This window comes from Bufo gargarizans, chromosome 5 (genome assembly GCF_014858855.1).
Source record: "Bufo gargarizans isolate SCDJY-AF-19 chromosome 5, ASM1485885v1, whole genome shotgun sequence".
Classification (NCBI taxonomy): domain Eukaryota; kingdom Metazoa; phylum Chordata; class Amphibia; order Anura; family Bufonidae; genus Bufo; species Bufo gargarizans.
Genome location: NC_058084.1, coordinates 104,683,166 through 104,696,689, shown reverse-complemented (window position 1 = coordinate 104,696,689; position 13,524 = coordinate 104,683,166). Strand labels below are relative to the sequence as shown.

Below are 13,524 nucleotides of genomic sequence, written 5' to 3'. Positions count from 1 at the left end.
CGGAACGACACCCGAATAGCTGATCGGTGGTGGTGCGGGATGTTGGACACCCGCTGATCAGCTAGTGATAGGTCAGACCCATCACATAGTAAAAAGCTGGACAACCCCTTTAATAATGGTAAAAAGTGAATAATTCAGCCATTTAAAGGGAACCTGTCACATTGGTAATGCAGGTAACATCTAATAGAGCAGGAGGAGCTGAGCAGACTGATGTACAATTTTATGGGAAAAGATTCCATAGAACATGAATTTTATTCACTAGTCCATTGGGCGGTCCTACTATATGGCCCGTATGACTGTGCAGGGGTGGAGACCGCCCCCAATTAAAGGAGTTTTCACCTTCTAACCCCATTTTTAATATGTTCTGCAAAGTGCACCACAAAAATAAAAAATCCACTCGTGCAGGGGGAGGTGACGTCACTGCTGGCTGGGTGCGGTGACGTCATCAGTGACACTAGGGAGGCTGGTCACCGTCACCGCCTGCTATTGGCTGCACCCCTGCACATCGCCGGATGTTTTGATCTGCGCAAAAGGGAGATGCAGCGGCGGCGGTGCAGGGATCCGGAGGGACACGGGGAGCAGGGTAAGAATGATCTATAGGAGGGGCCTCGGCCTTGGGTGGGGGGGGCATTTTTACAATTGGATAACCCCTTTAATTTTTCGGAGAGTAAATTAACCCTGTGTTGTGGCATCACTATTTGCAACAATCCTTTCATGTCTTTATAGGGTTCATTATCCATGCTGTGTGACATCACTGTGTGCAATACACCTTCCCTATACCATTATATTGTTTTATATCCAGGTGCTGTGACATCACTGTGTGCAATACACCTTCCACGGTCTTCATAGTGTTCATTATCCATGTACTGTGAGTGACATCACTGTGTGCAATAACCCTTTCTCAGGTCTATATAGTGTTCATTATCCAGGTGCTGTGACATCACTGTTTGCAATAACCCTTCCCTATACCATTATATTGTTTTATATCCATGTACTGTGACATCACTGTGTGCAATAACCCTTTCTCAGGTCTATATAGTGTTCATTATCCATGTACTGTGACATCACTGTGTGCAATAACCCTTTCTCAGTTCTATATAGTGTTCATTATCCAGGTGCTGTGACATCACTGTGTGCAATAACCCTTCCCTATACCATTATATTGTTTTATATCCATGTACTGTGACATTACTGTGTGCAATACACTTTCCCCAGTCTATATAGTGTTCATTATCCAGCCTGTACTGTGACATCACTGTGTGCAATAACCCTTCCATATACCATTATATTGTCTTATATCCATGTACTGTGACATCACTGTGTGCAGTAACCCTTTCCTAGAATGCCACACTACCATCTCTCTGCATCAGTATAAGTAATGTCCCTCCGCTATATTACAGTGTAAAACTTCTATACTATAATGCAACATTTTTTATTTAAAACTGTTTAACGACGTTACTGTAGGTCTTGGTTAATCCCAGCACATGTGTAATGAGGTTTTCTATCCTTACAATACCATAACGCTATGAAAGGAGCAGGAATGAAGAAGATCTGACCCTTTATTACTGGACTGGGGCTTGAATCCTCCCGTGCACTAGGGGCGCTAGAACACTGCTTTTAGCCAAAACTCAGCTGAGCGCGGTGGGCGGGGCCTGTCTCCACAGAGACGGACAGCTAACGGCGGAGCGTACACAGGCGGCGGTGAGGAGCGGCCGGAGCGCTCGGTAATGATGCTGTGACTGGACGTGTGGTGTGTGAATGCGCTGTTGTGTGAACGGTCACCTAGCAGTGTGCGGGCATTACGTGCAGCAGAGGGTGTAATGGAGGACGTGGAACCAGCTGAGTGAGTGGAGCCGAACTTGTATGGAGCCCGTCATAGACCTGCACTGTATTTAACATGGCCGGCGGTCACTTCATCCCTGCTGGACCCGGATAACGGGGCCCAATGTCCATGGGGCCCAGCAGCAGGTTCTAGGGTCGGGGGTCCGTGAGGTGCTGTGTACACAGTGTGCTGGGGCCATGGATGAGATGTGACCTTATGTGTAGGGGGCTCTAGTTCTAGGTTTGTTTTGTTGTAATATATTTGTGTGAAGATCTATGCTTGTTGTCAGTGAATGGACAACTGTAATGATTTATAGTCAAAAGATGGTGTCAGACACTTGTACCACAGCTGTGTGTTTTTTTTTTATTTTTATTTTTTAACATTCACAGCATCCAAACACCTGCTGTTGGGGGTTGTCAAAAATAATTAAAAATCCCAAACCACTCCCTCCCCAAATACTGTAGAATAAAATAAACTGTATAAATACATATTTACCCGGCGCCGATCTCTGCGCCGCTGCTTGTTTACAGGCTGCATCGGTGAAGTGCAGATATACGGCACGTGACCGCTGCAGCCAATCTCTGTCCTCTGTACCACTAAGGCCAATAATCAGCTGCTGCAGGCTCTTTTTATGTATATATTTTTTTACATTTTACAGGATTTAGAGGCATAGCCAAGATTTATAATTCTCTCAGATAACCCATTTAAGGATATCGGAAACAGGACACGTCCAGAGGATCCCAGTGAGTGGACCAGCATGATGCTATGCTTTCCGAACGAAAGGCAGTGTGTTTCCATTCATTGCCTGCAGGCAGAAATCTGGAAAATCAGGGGGATATTGAAACACTAAGGTCTCTTTCACATTAGCGAACACGCAGCGTCCGGACTGAATCCTGGCCCATTCATTTCAATGGGTGTGTGTTGTTTTTCACATAACGTCTTTGCGTTCAGGAGAAATCGCAGCTTGTTCTCTATTGTGCGTTTTTCACATAGCTCTGGCCCCATAGAAGTGAATAGGGCTTCAGTGAAAAACGGAAGGAATCTGGATACAATGCGTTTTCATTGATGGGTGCTAGGAAATATTGAGGGTTATTCTTCAGTTTTTATTTACGCACAGGGAAAATAATGCGTCAAAACTGATGGAATCCCTGCAGAAAAAACTCAACACAATCGCAGACAAAACTGATTAAGGGCTCGTTCACACGACCGTGGTTTGGTTCCGCATCCGAGCTGCATTATTTGCGGCTCTGGTGCGGACCCATTCACTTCAATGTGGCTTCAAAAGATGCGGACAGCACTCTGTTGCTCCGTTCCGTGGCCCCGCAAAAATTAGGAGTCATGTCCTATTCTTGTCCGTTTTGCGGACGAGAATAGGCATTTCTATAAAGGGCAGTCCGTTCCGCAAATTACAGAAGGCACACGGGCGACATCCGCAAAACACGGTACGGTTGTGTGAGCAAGCCCTAAATCTGCAAAACCATCAGTTTGTACTAGAACAGATCCAGACACAATCCATATCTCTCAAGTAATCTGGTAGGTGCGGTGCGGAACGGAGATTGGAACCCCATGGAAGCACTGTTGTCCGTGCCTCCGGATTCGGATCGCAGACCACAAAAACATGAATGGGTACTGCGTCCGCATACGGCGGCGCCTGTGCATTGTGGACCGCAATTTGTGGTCTGCAGCATGTGCCCGGCCAGCACACATTTATGTGCATGACCCTAAGGCCTCTTTCACATGGTGATGGATCATGTGACGGACCATGTGATGAGCGCAGTGACGTCACCATAGGTCCTTTTCCTCGCAGATGAAGGCAGAAGAGAAGCCGGGCTGCGCGAACAAGTGGATTAAGGTGAGTTAAATTTTTTTTTAAAAAAATTTAACCCCTCCAGCCCTATTTTAGTAAGCATTCTGTATTAAGAATGCAATTATTTTCCCTTATAACCATGTTATAAGGGAAAATAATAATAATGATCAGGTCCCCCTGATTGTCTCCTAGCAGCCGTGCGTGAAAATCGCACCGCATCCGCACTTGCTTGCGGATGCTTACGATTTTCACGCAGCCCCATTCATTTCTATGGGGCCTGCGTTGCGTGAAAAACTCACAATATAGAGCATGCTGCGATTTTCACGCAACGCACAAGTGATGCGTGAAAATCACCGCTCATCTGCACAGCCCCATAGAAATGAATGGGTCCGGATTCAGTGCGGGTGCAATGCGTTCACCTCACGCATTGCACCCGCACGGAAATCTCGCCCGTGTGAAAGAGGCCTTAGTCATAGACATTTTCTGCAACACATTTTGTCATGTGTGAAGGCGCCCCGATGCAGTAACTGTGGAGTATCTTTCAGTATTACAACATGATCAGTATATGGATATCAGCTGCTCTGCTACACTGCTCCGTCCATGGTGTAGAGCAGGGATCGGCAACCTTCAGAACTCCAGCTGTTGTGAAACTACAATTCCCAGCATGCTCTATTCATTTCTATGTGAGTTCTTAGAAGAGCAGAGCAAGTATGCATACTGGGAGTTGTAGTTTCACAACAGCTGGAGTGCTGGAGGTTACCTACCCCTGGTGTAGAGAATGGCGCTGTGCACTTAAGGCCGGAGCTAGATATGCGGAGGTGCGCATAAGCCATCAATATAAAAATCCAGGAAACCCTTTTAACCCCTTAAGGACACATGACGTATCGGTACGGCATGTTTCCCGAGTCCTTAAGGACACATGACGTACCGGTACGTCATGTGTTGTTCCGATCACTGCCGTGCGGCCGGCTGTGATCGGAACAAGGTGCCTGCTCAAATCATTGAGCAGGCACCTCGGCTAAATGCGCGGGGGGGTCCCGTGACCCCCCCATGTCCGCGATCGCAACAAACCGCAGGTCAATTCAGACCTGCGGTTTGTTGCGCTTTCTGCAGTTTCTGATCGCTGCGGTCCCTGACCGCGGCGATCAGAAACTTTAGTGTGGCGAAAATATATATTTATTACCCCCCCTGCACCTCTGAATGATTTTAGCCCGGTGGGAGGTGCAGGGGGGGTGTTGCGGGCGGTGGGGCGGTGCGGGAGGCGGGCGGTGCGGCAGGCGGGATCGCGATCCCCCGCCCGCCTCCTATTGCGTAATCGTTGGTGTACAGTGGGTATACCAGGGTGCCAGCACATTGCTGGCACCCTGGTATAAACGGCTGACATCGGTGATGCGATGTCAGCCGTTTAACCCTTTCCATACAGCGGTCCGTACGGACCGCTGTATGGAAAAAGTTAACAGTAAGAGGGAGCTCCCTCCCTCTCCGATCGGGGGGCTGCAGTGCCTTTGCAGCCCCTCAATGGAGAGGGAGAGAGCCCCCAGACAGCCCCCCCAGAGCCCCGTCCTTACCCTTCCCCGTCTGCGCAGTTCTGACCATAACTGAGCAGACGGGGAAGGTTCCCATGGCAACAGGACGCCTCTCAGGCGTCCTGCTGTCCATGGTGCTGAACAGATCTGTGCTGAAAGCATAGATCTGTTCAGTGTAAGTAAAATATAGTACAGTGCAATATATATTGTACTGTACTGTATTATACAGACATCAGACCCACTGGATCTTCAAGAACCAAGTGGGTCTGGGTCAAAAAAAAAGTGAAAAAAAGGTAAAAATCAAAAAACACATTTATCACTGATTAAAAATTAAAAAAATAAAATTCCCTACACATGTTTGGTATCGCCGCGTCCGTAACGACCTGATCTATAAAACGGTCATGTTACTTTACCCGAACGGTGAACGCCATAAAAATAAAAAATAAAAAACTATGATGAAATTGAAATTTTGTCCACCTTACTTCCCAAAAAAAGGTAATAAAAGTGATCAAAAAAGTCCCATGTACGCCAAAATTGTAACAATCAAACCGTCATCTCATCCCGCAAAAAATGAGACCCTACTTAAGATAATCGCCCAAAAACCTGAAAAAACTATGGCTCTTAGACTATGGAAACACTAAAACATCATTTTTTTTGTTTCAAAAATGAAATCATTGTGTAAAACTTACATAAATAAAAAAAAAGTATACATATTAGGTATCGCCACGTCCGTATCGACCGGCTCTATAAAAATATCACATGACCTAACCCCTCAGGTGACCACCGTAAAAAAATAAAAATAAAAACGGTGTAAAAAAAGCCATTTTTTGTCATCTTACGTCACAAAAAGTGTAATAGCAAGCGATCAAAAAGTCATATGCACCCCAAAATAGTGCCAATCAAACCGTCATCTCATCCCGCAAAAAATGAGACCCTACTTAAGATAATCGCCCAAAAACTGAAAAAACTATGGCTCTTAGACTATGGAAACACTAAAACATCATTTTTTTTGTTTCAAAAATGAAATCATTGTGTAAAACTTACATAAATAAAAAAAAGTATACATATTAGGTATCGCCGCGTCCGTATCGACCGGCTCTATAAAAATATCACATGACCTAACCCCTCAGGTGACCACCGTAAAAAAATAAAAATAAAAACGGTGTAAAAAAAGCCATTTTTTGTCATCTTACGTCACAAAAAGTGTAATAGCAAGCGATCAAAAAGTCATATGCACCCCAAAATAGTGCCAATCAAACCGTCATCTCATCCCGCAAAAAATGAGACCCTACTTAAGATAATCACCCAAAAACTGAAAAAACAATGGCTCTTAGACTATGGAGACACTAAAACATTTTTTCTGTTTTAAAAATGAAATCATTGTGTAAAACGTACATAAATAAAAAAAATTGTATACATATTAGGTATCGCCGCGTCCGTGACAACCTGCTCTATAAAATTACCACGTGATCTAACCTGTCAGATGAATGTTGTAAATAAAAAAATAAAAAACGCTGCCAAAAAAGCTATTTCTTGTTACCTTGCCGCACAAAAAGTGTAATATAGAGCAACCAAAAATCATATGTACCCTAAACTAGTACCAACAAAACTGCCACCCTATCCCGTAGTTTCTAAAATGGGGTCACTTTTTTGGAGTTTCTACTCTAGGGGTGCATCAGGGGGGCTTCAAATGGGACATGGTGTAAAAAAAAACAGTCCAGCAAAACCTGCCTTCCAAAAACCGTATGGCATTCCTTTCCTTCTGCGCCCTGCCGTGTGCCCGTACAGCGGTTTACGACCACATATGGGGTGTTTCTGTAAACTACAGAATCAGGGCCATAAATAATGAGTTTTGTTTGGCTGTTAACCCTTGCTTTGTAACTGGAAAAAAAAAATTAAAATGGAAAATCTGCCAAAAAAGTGAAATTTTGAAATTGTATCTCTATTTTCCATTAAATCTTGTGCAACACCTAAAGGGTTAACAAAGTTTGTAAAATCCGTTTTGAATACCTTGATGGGTGTAGTTTCTTAGATGGGGTCACTTTTATGGAGTTTATAATCTGGGGGTGCATCAGGGGGGCTTCAAATGGGACTTGGTGTCAAAAAACCGGTCCATAAAAATCAGCCCTCCAAAAAACAAACGGCGCACCTTTCCCTCTACGCCCCGCTGTGTGGCCGTACAGTAGTTTACGGCCACATATGGGGTGTTTCTGTAAACAGCAGAGTCAGGGCAATAAAGATACAGTCTTGTTTGGCTGTTAACCCTTGCTTTGTTAGTGGAAAAAATGGGTTAAAATGGAAAATTAGGCAAAAAAATGAAATTCTCAAATTTCATCGCCATTTGCCAATAACTCTTGTGCAACACCTAAAGGGTTAACGACGTATGTAAAATCAGTTTTGAATACCTTGAGGGGTGTAGTTTCTTAGATGGGGTCACTTTTATGGAGTTTCTACTCTAGGGGTGCATCAGGGGGCTTCAAATGGGACATGGTGTAAATAAACCAGTCCATAAAAATCAGCCTTCCAAAAACCAAACGGCGCACCTTTCACTCTACGCCCCGCTGTGTGGCCGTACAGTAGTTTACGGCCACATATTGGGTGTTTCTGTAAACGGCAGAGTCAGGGCAATAAAGATACCGTCTTGTTTGGCTGTTAACCCTTGCTTTGTTAGTGGAAAAAATGGGTTAAAATGAAAAATTAGACAAAAAAATAAAATTCTCAAATTTCCTCCCCATTTGCCAATAACTCTTGTGCAACACCTAAAGGGTTAACAACGTATTCAAAATCAGTTTTGAATACCTTGAGGGGTGTAGTTTCTTAGATGGGGTCATTTTTGGGTGGTTTCTATTATGTAAGCCTCGCAAAGTGACTTGAGACCTGAACTGGTCCCTAAAAATTGAGTTTCTGTAAATTTCTGAAAAATTTCAAGATTTGCTTCTAAACTTCTAAGCCTTATAACATCCCCAAAAAATAAAATATCATTCCCAAAATAATTCAAACATGAAGTAGACATATGGGGAATGTAAAGTCATCCAAATTTTTGGGGGTATTACTATGTATTACAGAAGTAGAGAAACTGGAACTTTGAAATTTGCTAATTTTTCCAAATTTTTGTTAAATTTGGTATTTTTTGGTGCAAAAAAAATAATTTTTTTGACTTCATTTTACCAGTGTCATGAAGTACAATATGTGACGAAAAAACAATCTCAGAATGGCCTGGATAAGTCAAAGCGTTTTAAAGTTATCAGCACTTAAAGTGACTCTGGTCAGATTTGCAAAAAATGGCCTGGTCCTTAAGGTGAAATAGGGCTGTGTCCTTAAGGGGTTAAAGAGGATGTCCGAGTGTTACAGCCTCCCAAGCACAGCGGCGTCCATTAGATAGCATCTGTACTTGGTATTGCAGCCCAGGTCCATATAAATGTGGCCTATTGTGTCAAGTGGGTCTCCCTTGAGTTAACCTTATCCAGTATAAGGGTCCATCCACACGTCCGTAGTGTATTGCGGATCCGCAATACACCCATAGAACTGCCTAATTGCGGACAAGAATAGAACATGTTCTATTTTTTTGGGGGGAGCTGCGGACCGGAAGATCGGGGCCGCGCTCCAGAAATGCGGACACTGTGTGCTGTTTACATCTCTTCCGACCCCATAGAGAATGAATGGGTCCGGATTCGTTCTGCAACGTTGTGGAATGAATCCGAACCCATTCTACGGACATGTGAATGGACCTAACTAAGTGATGTGTAGACCGGACTAGTCTGGACTCTTTACCTTCTGGGGGCTTCTGAAACGTGTTTTACCTAAACTTCTAATGTCAGTAGTTATGGAAGGTTCTCATAGTCCAGCGCACTTTCTTTATCATTTCCTGATGGTTTTTAGGATCTCTGCTTGCAGTTATGCAGTAGGACCCTTAGGGTAAATGCACATGTTCAGGTTTTCTGTGTGGGCAATCTGCACTGAAATGCGTAGGTGTTAGCAGGGAAATCTGTGCGGTCAATCCTCATCAGTTGGTGCGGAATTACGTGCGGATTTTCCTCTCTCCCCGTTGTATGGAAAACTGCAGTATAAATTGACCTGCGATGCGTATTTGAAATCTTCAGCGTGTCAATTTATGCTACAGATCTCCCCCACAGATTTCACCCTTTTGCAATGGACAGGGTGAAGCTGTTTGTGCAGCAAAACACACATTTAATGCATTTGGCTTTTGTTGCGTTTTTTTTTGCCGTGCAACGGCGGCAGAAAACGCAGCAGCAGGCTTTTCCTCTGTATTTCCAGGCATGTGTGGGCATAGCCTTAAAGGGGTTGTCCCATCGCTCTGGTGCGCTGCTGTTTCAGTAGATCTCTTTGCCGGGATGAAGAAAATATATATTCTCCAGATTGACAGTTCTTTTTCAGACTGCAGCAGAGCTCCGGGAGCAGCCAAACAGCGATTTTGCAGTGTCAATCAAGGGTTATGTCTGGAGGATTTTTTCACATCTACCCCCGATAGAAGCCACTGCCATCTGTCAGCCATAGTCTCCCATGTTAAAAAAACACATACCGTATTTTTCGCCCCCATAAGACGCATTCTCCCCCCCCCCCCCAAAAAAAAAAAGTGGGGGGGAAATGCCCATGCGTCTTATGGGGTAAATACTAATGAGCGCTTCTTTAGTACCGGAGGACCAGCAAGCAGTGAAGGCTCTGTACTCACCGCTTCCTGGTCCTCTGCAGTCGGCTGTGCAGTGGCTGCGCACAGCATGAGGGCGCTCTGTGACCTCACGCTGTGTGCGCCAGTTTACAGCACAGCCGACAGCAGGAGGAAGCAGATCGCGGGCAGTATGGGACGGCGGCGAGCAGGATAGTTAAGTGGATTAATTTATTAAACATGAAGCGCTGGGGGTCAAAATGATAGGCAATAGGGGGCTACAGAGGGCTCCTATGAGGCAATGAGAGCAATATGAGAGGCAATGGGGAACTACAGAGGGCTCTTATGAGGCAATGGGGGCTGCTGGGCGCTAATAGGAGAGGCAGTGGGGACTGATATGAGGTGTGATTGGGGGTCATTGACATTAGGGTCTGAGCTGAAGTCTGATTGTGGGTCTGAGCTTAGGTCTTGTTGGGGTCTTATTAACATTGAGGCTCTGATTGGGGCTGTTAGCTGAGGTCTGATCTGAGGTCTAATGAAAAATATTTTTTTCTTATTGTCCTCCTCTAAAACCTAGAGGTGCGTCTTATAGGGCGAAAAATACGGTATATCTCATGTTGCCTCTGTATAGAACAGCACAGCATAAAAAACGGAGTATACTGAAGTTTAGTTTTGTGGGCTTTACAGACGTTTACTTCATAATTAATATCTGCCCCCTGTTTGGAGTGCATCCGTCCTATGACAGGTATGGGACACCCAACGATTTGGGAATCTCCTGACTGGGGCTCTTCAGCGATGCTTGGAGTGATCGGCTGCATTCATCGTTTACCAGTGATCAGCAGCTCCTGCAGTTTCTCCATTTGATTACAGTGGGCCGTCTGGGAGATTTGAAGGGCTAAAAGATAAAGGGATATGCCTGAGCGCCATATGGTGGTGCCCCTAGGCCATGGACACCCCACCAATGACAGGCCAGAGGTGAACCTCGCTTTATTTCAGATTCCATGTTTTCACTTGCTGTGATATTTGCACGTACCGTGTACCCAAACATTTGCTGATAAATCCCTGTGCCTCGGGTTGCCCCCATTGTACACATCATAAGCCTCACGTATGGCCAGTGTGATAGCATTTGTCTGCGATGCCTGTAAGCGTGTTATGAAATTCCCATTTTTCATGATGGTTTATTTTTTTTATTACTTTTTGCTATATATGGCCATCCCTAATAAATAGTAAGTCTAGTATTAAAGCCCATTCTTGTAGATATTGGACAGGAGAGGCAGTTTTGTGGGAAATAGATGCTCCATCTGGTTGTCAGTGTTTCTGCACCGTGTCTTCCTTTTGTTGTGTTCCTGTTGCCTTGGAGTCTTAAGAGCCATGAACCATCTGCGTGGACGGCTTCTCCTTATCCTAGCAACCTCCGCAGGGCGATCACCGCGCCAGCCTTCTGAATGTTTGTGCTGAGCATGGCACACAGTATTGTCACATCACTATTTTATCTTTGCTTTGTATTTATTACTATATGAACGTCCAGGCTTGTATCATGCCACTGAAAGTGTTTTGAAGACAAAGGCCTCTTTCACATGGTCAGTATTTGTAAGCCAAAACCAGGAGTGGGTGCAAAACACAGAAGAGGCAGAATATTTCTATTCTACCTTTTCTCTGTAGAAACCACACGTGGTTTTGGCTTACAAATACTGAAAGGGGTCCAAAAGGCTGGGTTCACATCACAGCTTAGCTTTCCATTCTTCTGATCTGTCAGAATAGGGGGGGGGAACGAAAAAACATGTTTTTTGAGCATCAGTTATTATCAGTTTGTGCCACTTCCATCAGAGATCTGTTATTTTTGATGGGACTGGACCTTTTCTCCTCTCAAAAATAACTGATCTCTGATGGAAGTGGCACAAACTGATCATAACTGATGCTCCAAAAAAGACGGTTCAGTTATTCTTAGTGCAGACTGATGCTCAAGATAACATCCGTGTTTTTTTAATTTTCTGTTCGTCTGATGGATCAAAAAAACAGAAAGCAAACGTTGATGTGAACTCAGCCTAAAGCCTCATTCACAGGTCGGTGTTCCATAGACATAGCACACGTCCCCATTCACTTTAATGTGTGTATTCAGACATCAGTGTCTTAGCACAGTCCGTGGGTCAGTGTTTTTAGCACGCATGCATGCTCTATTTTGTCCGTGTTGACGGATCCATCACACCCATTATAGTCTATGGTTCCATGAAAACCACGGATGCTTTGAAAACATTTTTCAGCTGTGTAGTGTCAGTGAAACACGGACAGCAAAAAACGGACACATAGATCCTTCACGGATGCATCACTGACCACCTGCTCACGGATTTGAGCATGAACGTGTGAATGAGGCTTTAGGCCTCATTCACACAGTCAGTATTTGGTCAGTGATTTCCATCAGTGATTTTGAGCCAAAGCCAGATGCGGCTCTAAACACAGAACAGGAGCAGAACTTTTCATTATGCATTATCTCTGAGTAGCCTCCACTCCTGGTTCTGGCTCAGTCACTGATGGAAATCACTGAGGCCTCTTGCACACGACCATATGTATTTTGCGGTCTGAAAAAATACAGATGACGTCCGTGTGTGTTCTGTAATTTGCAGAACGGAACAGCTGGCCCCTGTTAGAATAGTACTATCCTTATCCGTAATGTGGACAATAATAGGACACGTTCTTTTTTTTGCGGAACGGAAATACGGACATACAGAAACGGAATGCACTCAGAGTACCGGAACGGACACGGAAAGAAAATACGTTTGTGTGCAAGAGGCCTGACCAAACACGGACGTGCGAATAAGGCATTAGGCTGGTCACGCTTTAATTTTTTTTAATGCTAGTTTTTGCTTTATTTTCATCTGGCGGGTGTTACTTTTGAAGTCTATAGTTATGAAATTCACTACAAAGCATTTTTTGCACTGTGTTTGTAGGTTTCTAAATTTATAGTGAAAACACATCCTGCTTTAGGTTTAAAAAAATTTTCAGGCATTTTCCCTCAGGAATCTATATGGATGTTGAAAAAAAAATAAGGGTACTTTCACATTAGCGGCAGGACGGATCCGACAGGCTGTTCACCCTGTCGGATCCGTCCTGCCGCTATTTAGTCGTGCCGCCGAACTGCCTCTCCGTCCCCATTGACTAAAAGTCCTGCATGTCCAACTTTTTAGTACGGTGGCCTCTCACCGCGCACTGCCGTGCTGTGCCGGAGCTCCGCCCCCATTATAGTCAATGGGGACGGAGCGGCAGTCCGGCGGCACGGCGAAATAGCGGCAGGGCGGATCAGACAGGGTGACCAGCCTGACGCTAGTGTGAAAGTACCCTAAGCGTGCAGCCATTGACTGTGATAAATAGGTATTTTTTTTGGGGGGGAGGGGGGGGGGGGGCTTAGTGACATGGGTGAAGATAATAAATTCTGTTTTAAATAGCGCTGAATGCAATCTTGAGGTTATGACTACATTTTTAAGAAATGGTAATCTCCGCCTCAGGTTTCTATGATGTCCTCACGCTTGTTTCAGTATTGTGTGTTTCTTATGATAATGTTATTTCTCAACATGCATTGTCATTTTCACAGGAATCCTATTTAAAATGGGGGAAGAACTAGATCATTTTCTTGAGGAGCAAAGGGCCAAACTAGCACGAGACAAGGCTGAACTGGAAAAGGATCCTCCGTACATGGAAATAAGGGTAGATAAGCTTTTTAGCCTTTTATTTTGTTTGGTGGATACAAGAA

The 13,524-nt window shown here is 44.5% G+C and overlaps 1 protein-coding gene across 3 annotated transcripts in view; it reads left to right on the top strand.

Moving 5' to 3' along the window:
* Nucleotides 1-1,647: 1,647 nt before the first annotated feature.
* The window catches only part of CSPP1 (centrosome and spindle pole associated protein 1), a 102,623-nt gene continuing 90,746 nt past the window's right edge, over nucleotides 1,648-13,524 (top strand). For 2 of the 3 annotated variants that reach the window (XM_044293030.1, XM_044293029.1), the window contains exons 1-2: nucleotides 1,648-1,724; nucleotides 13,366-13,478. In XM_044293030.1, the coding sequence (XP_044148965.1) occupies nucleotides 13,380-13,478 (99 nt within the window). In that variant the 5' untranslated portion in view covers nucleotides 1,648-1,724; nucleotides 13,366-13,379. The remainder of the gene's footprint in view (nucleotides 1,725-13,365; nucleotides 13,479-13,524) is intronic. The other variant, XM_044293028.1, reaches the window with a different exon arrangement.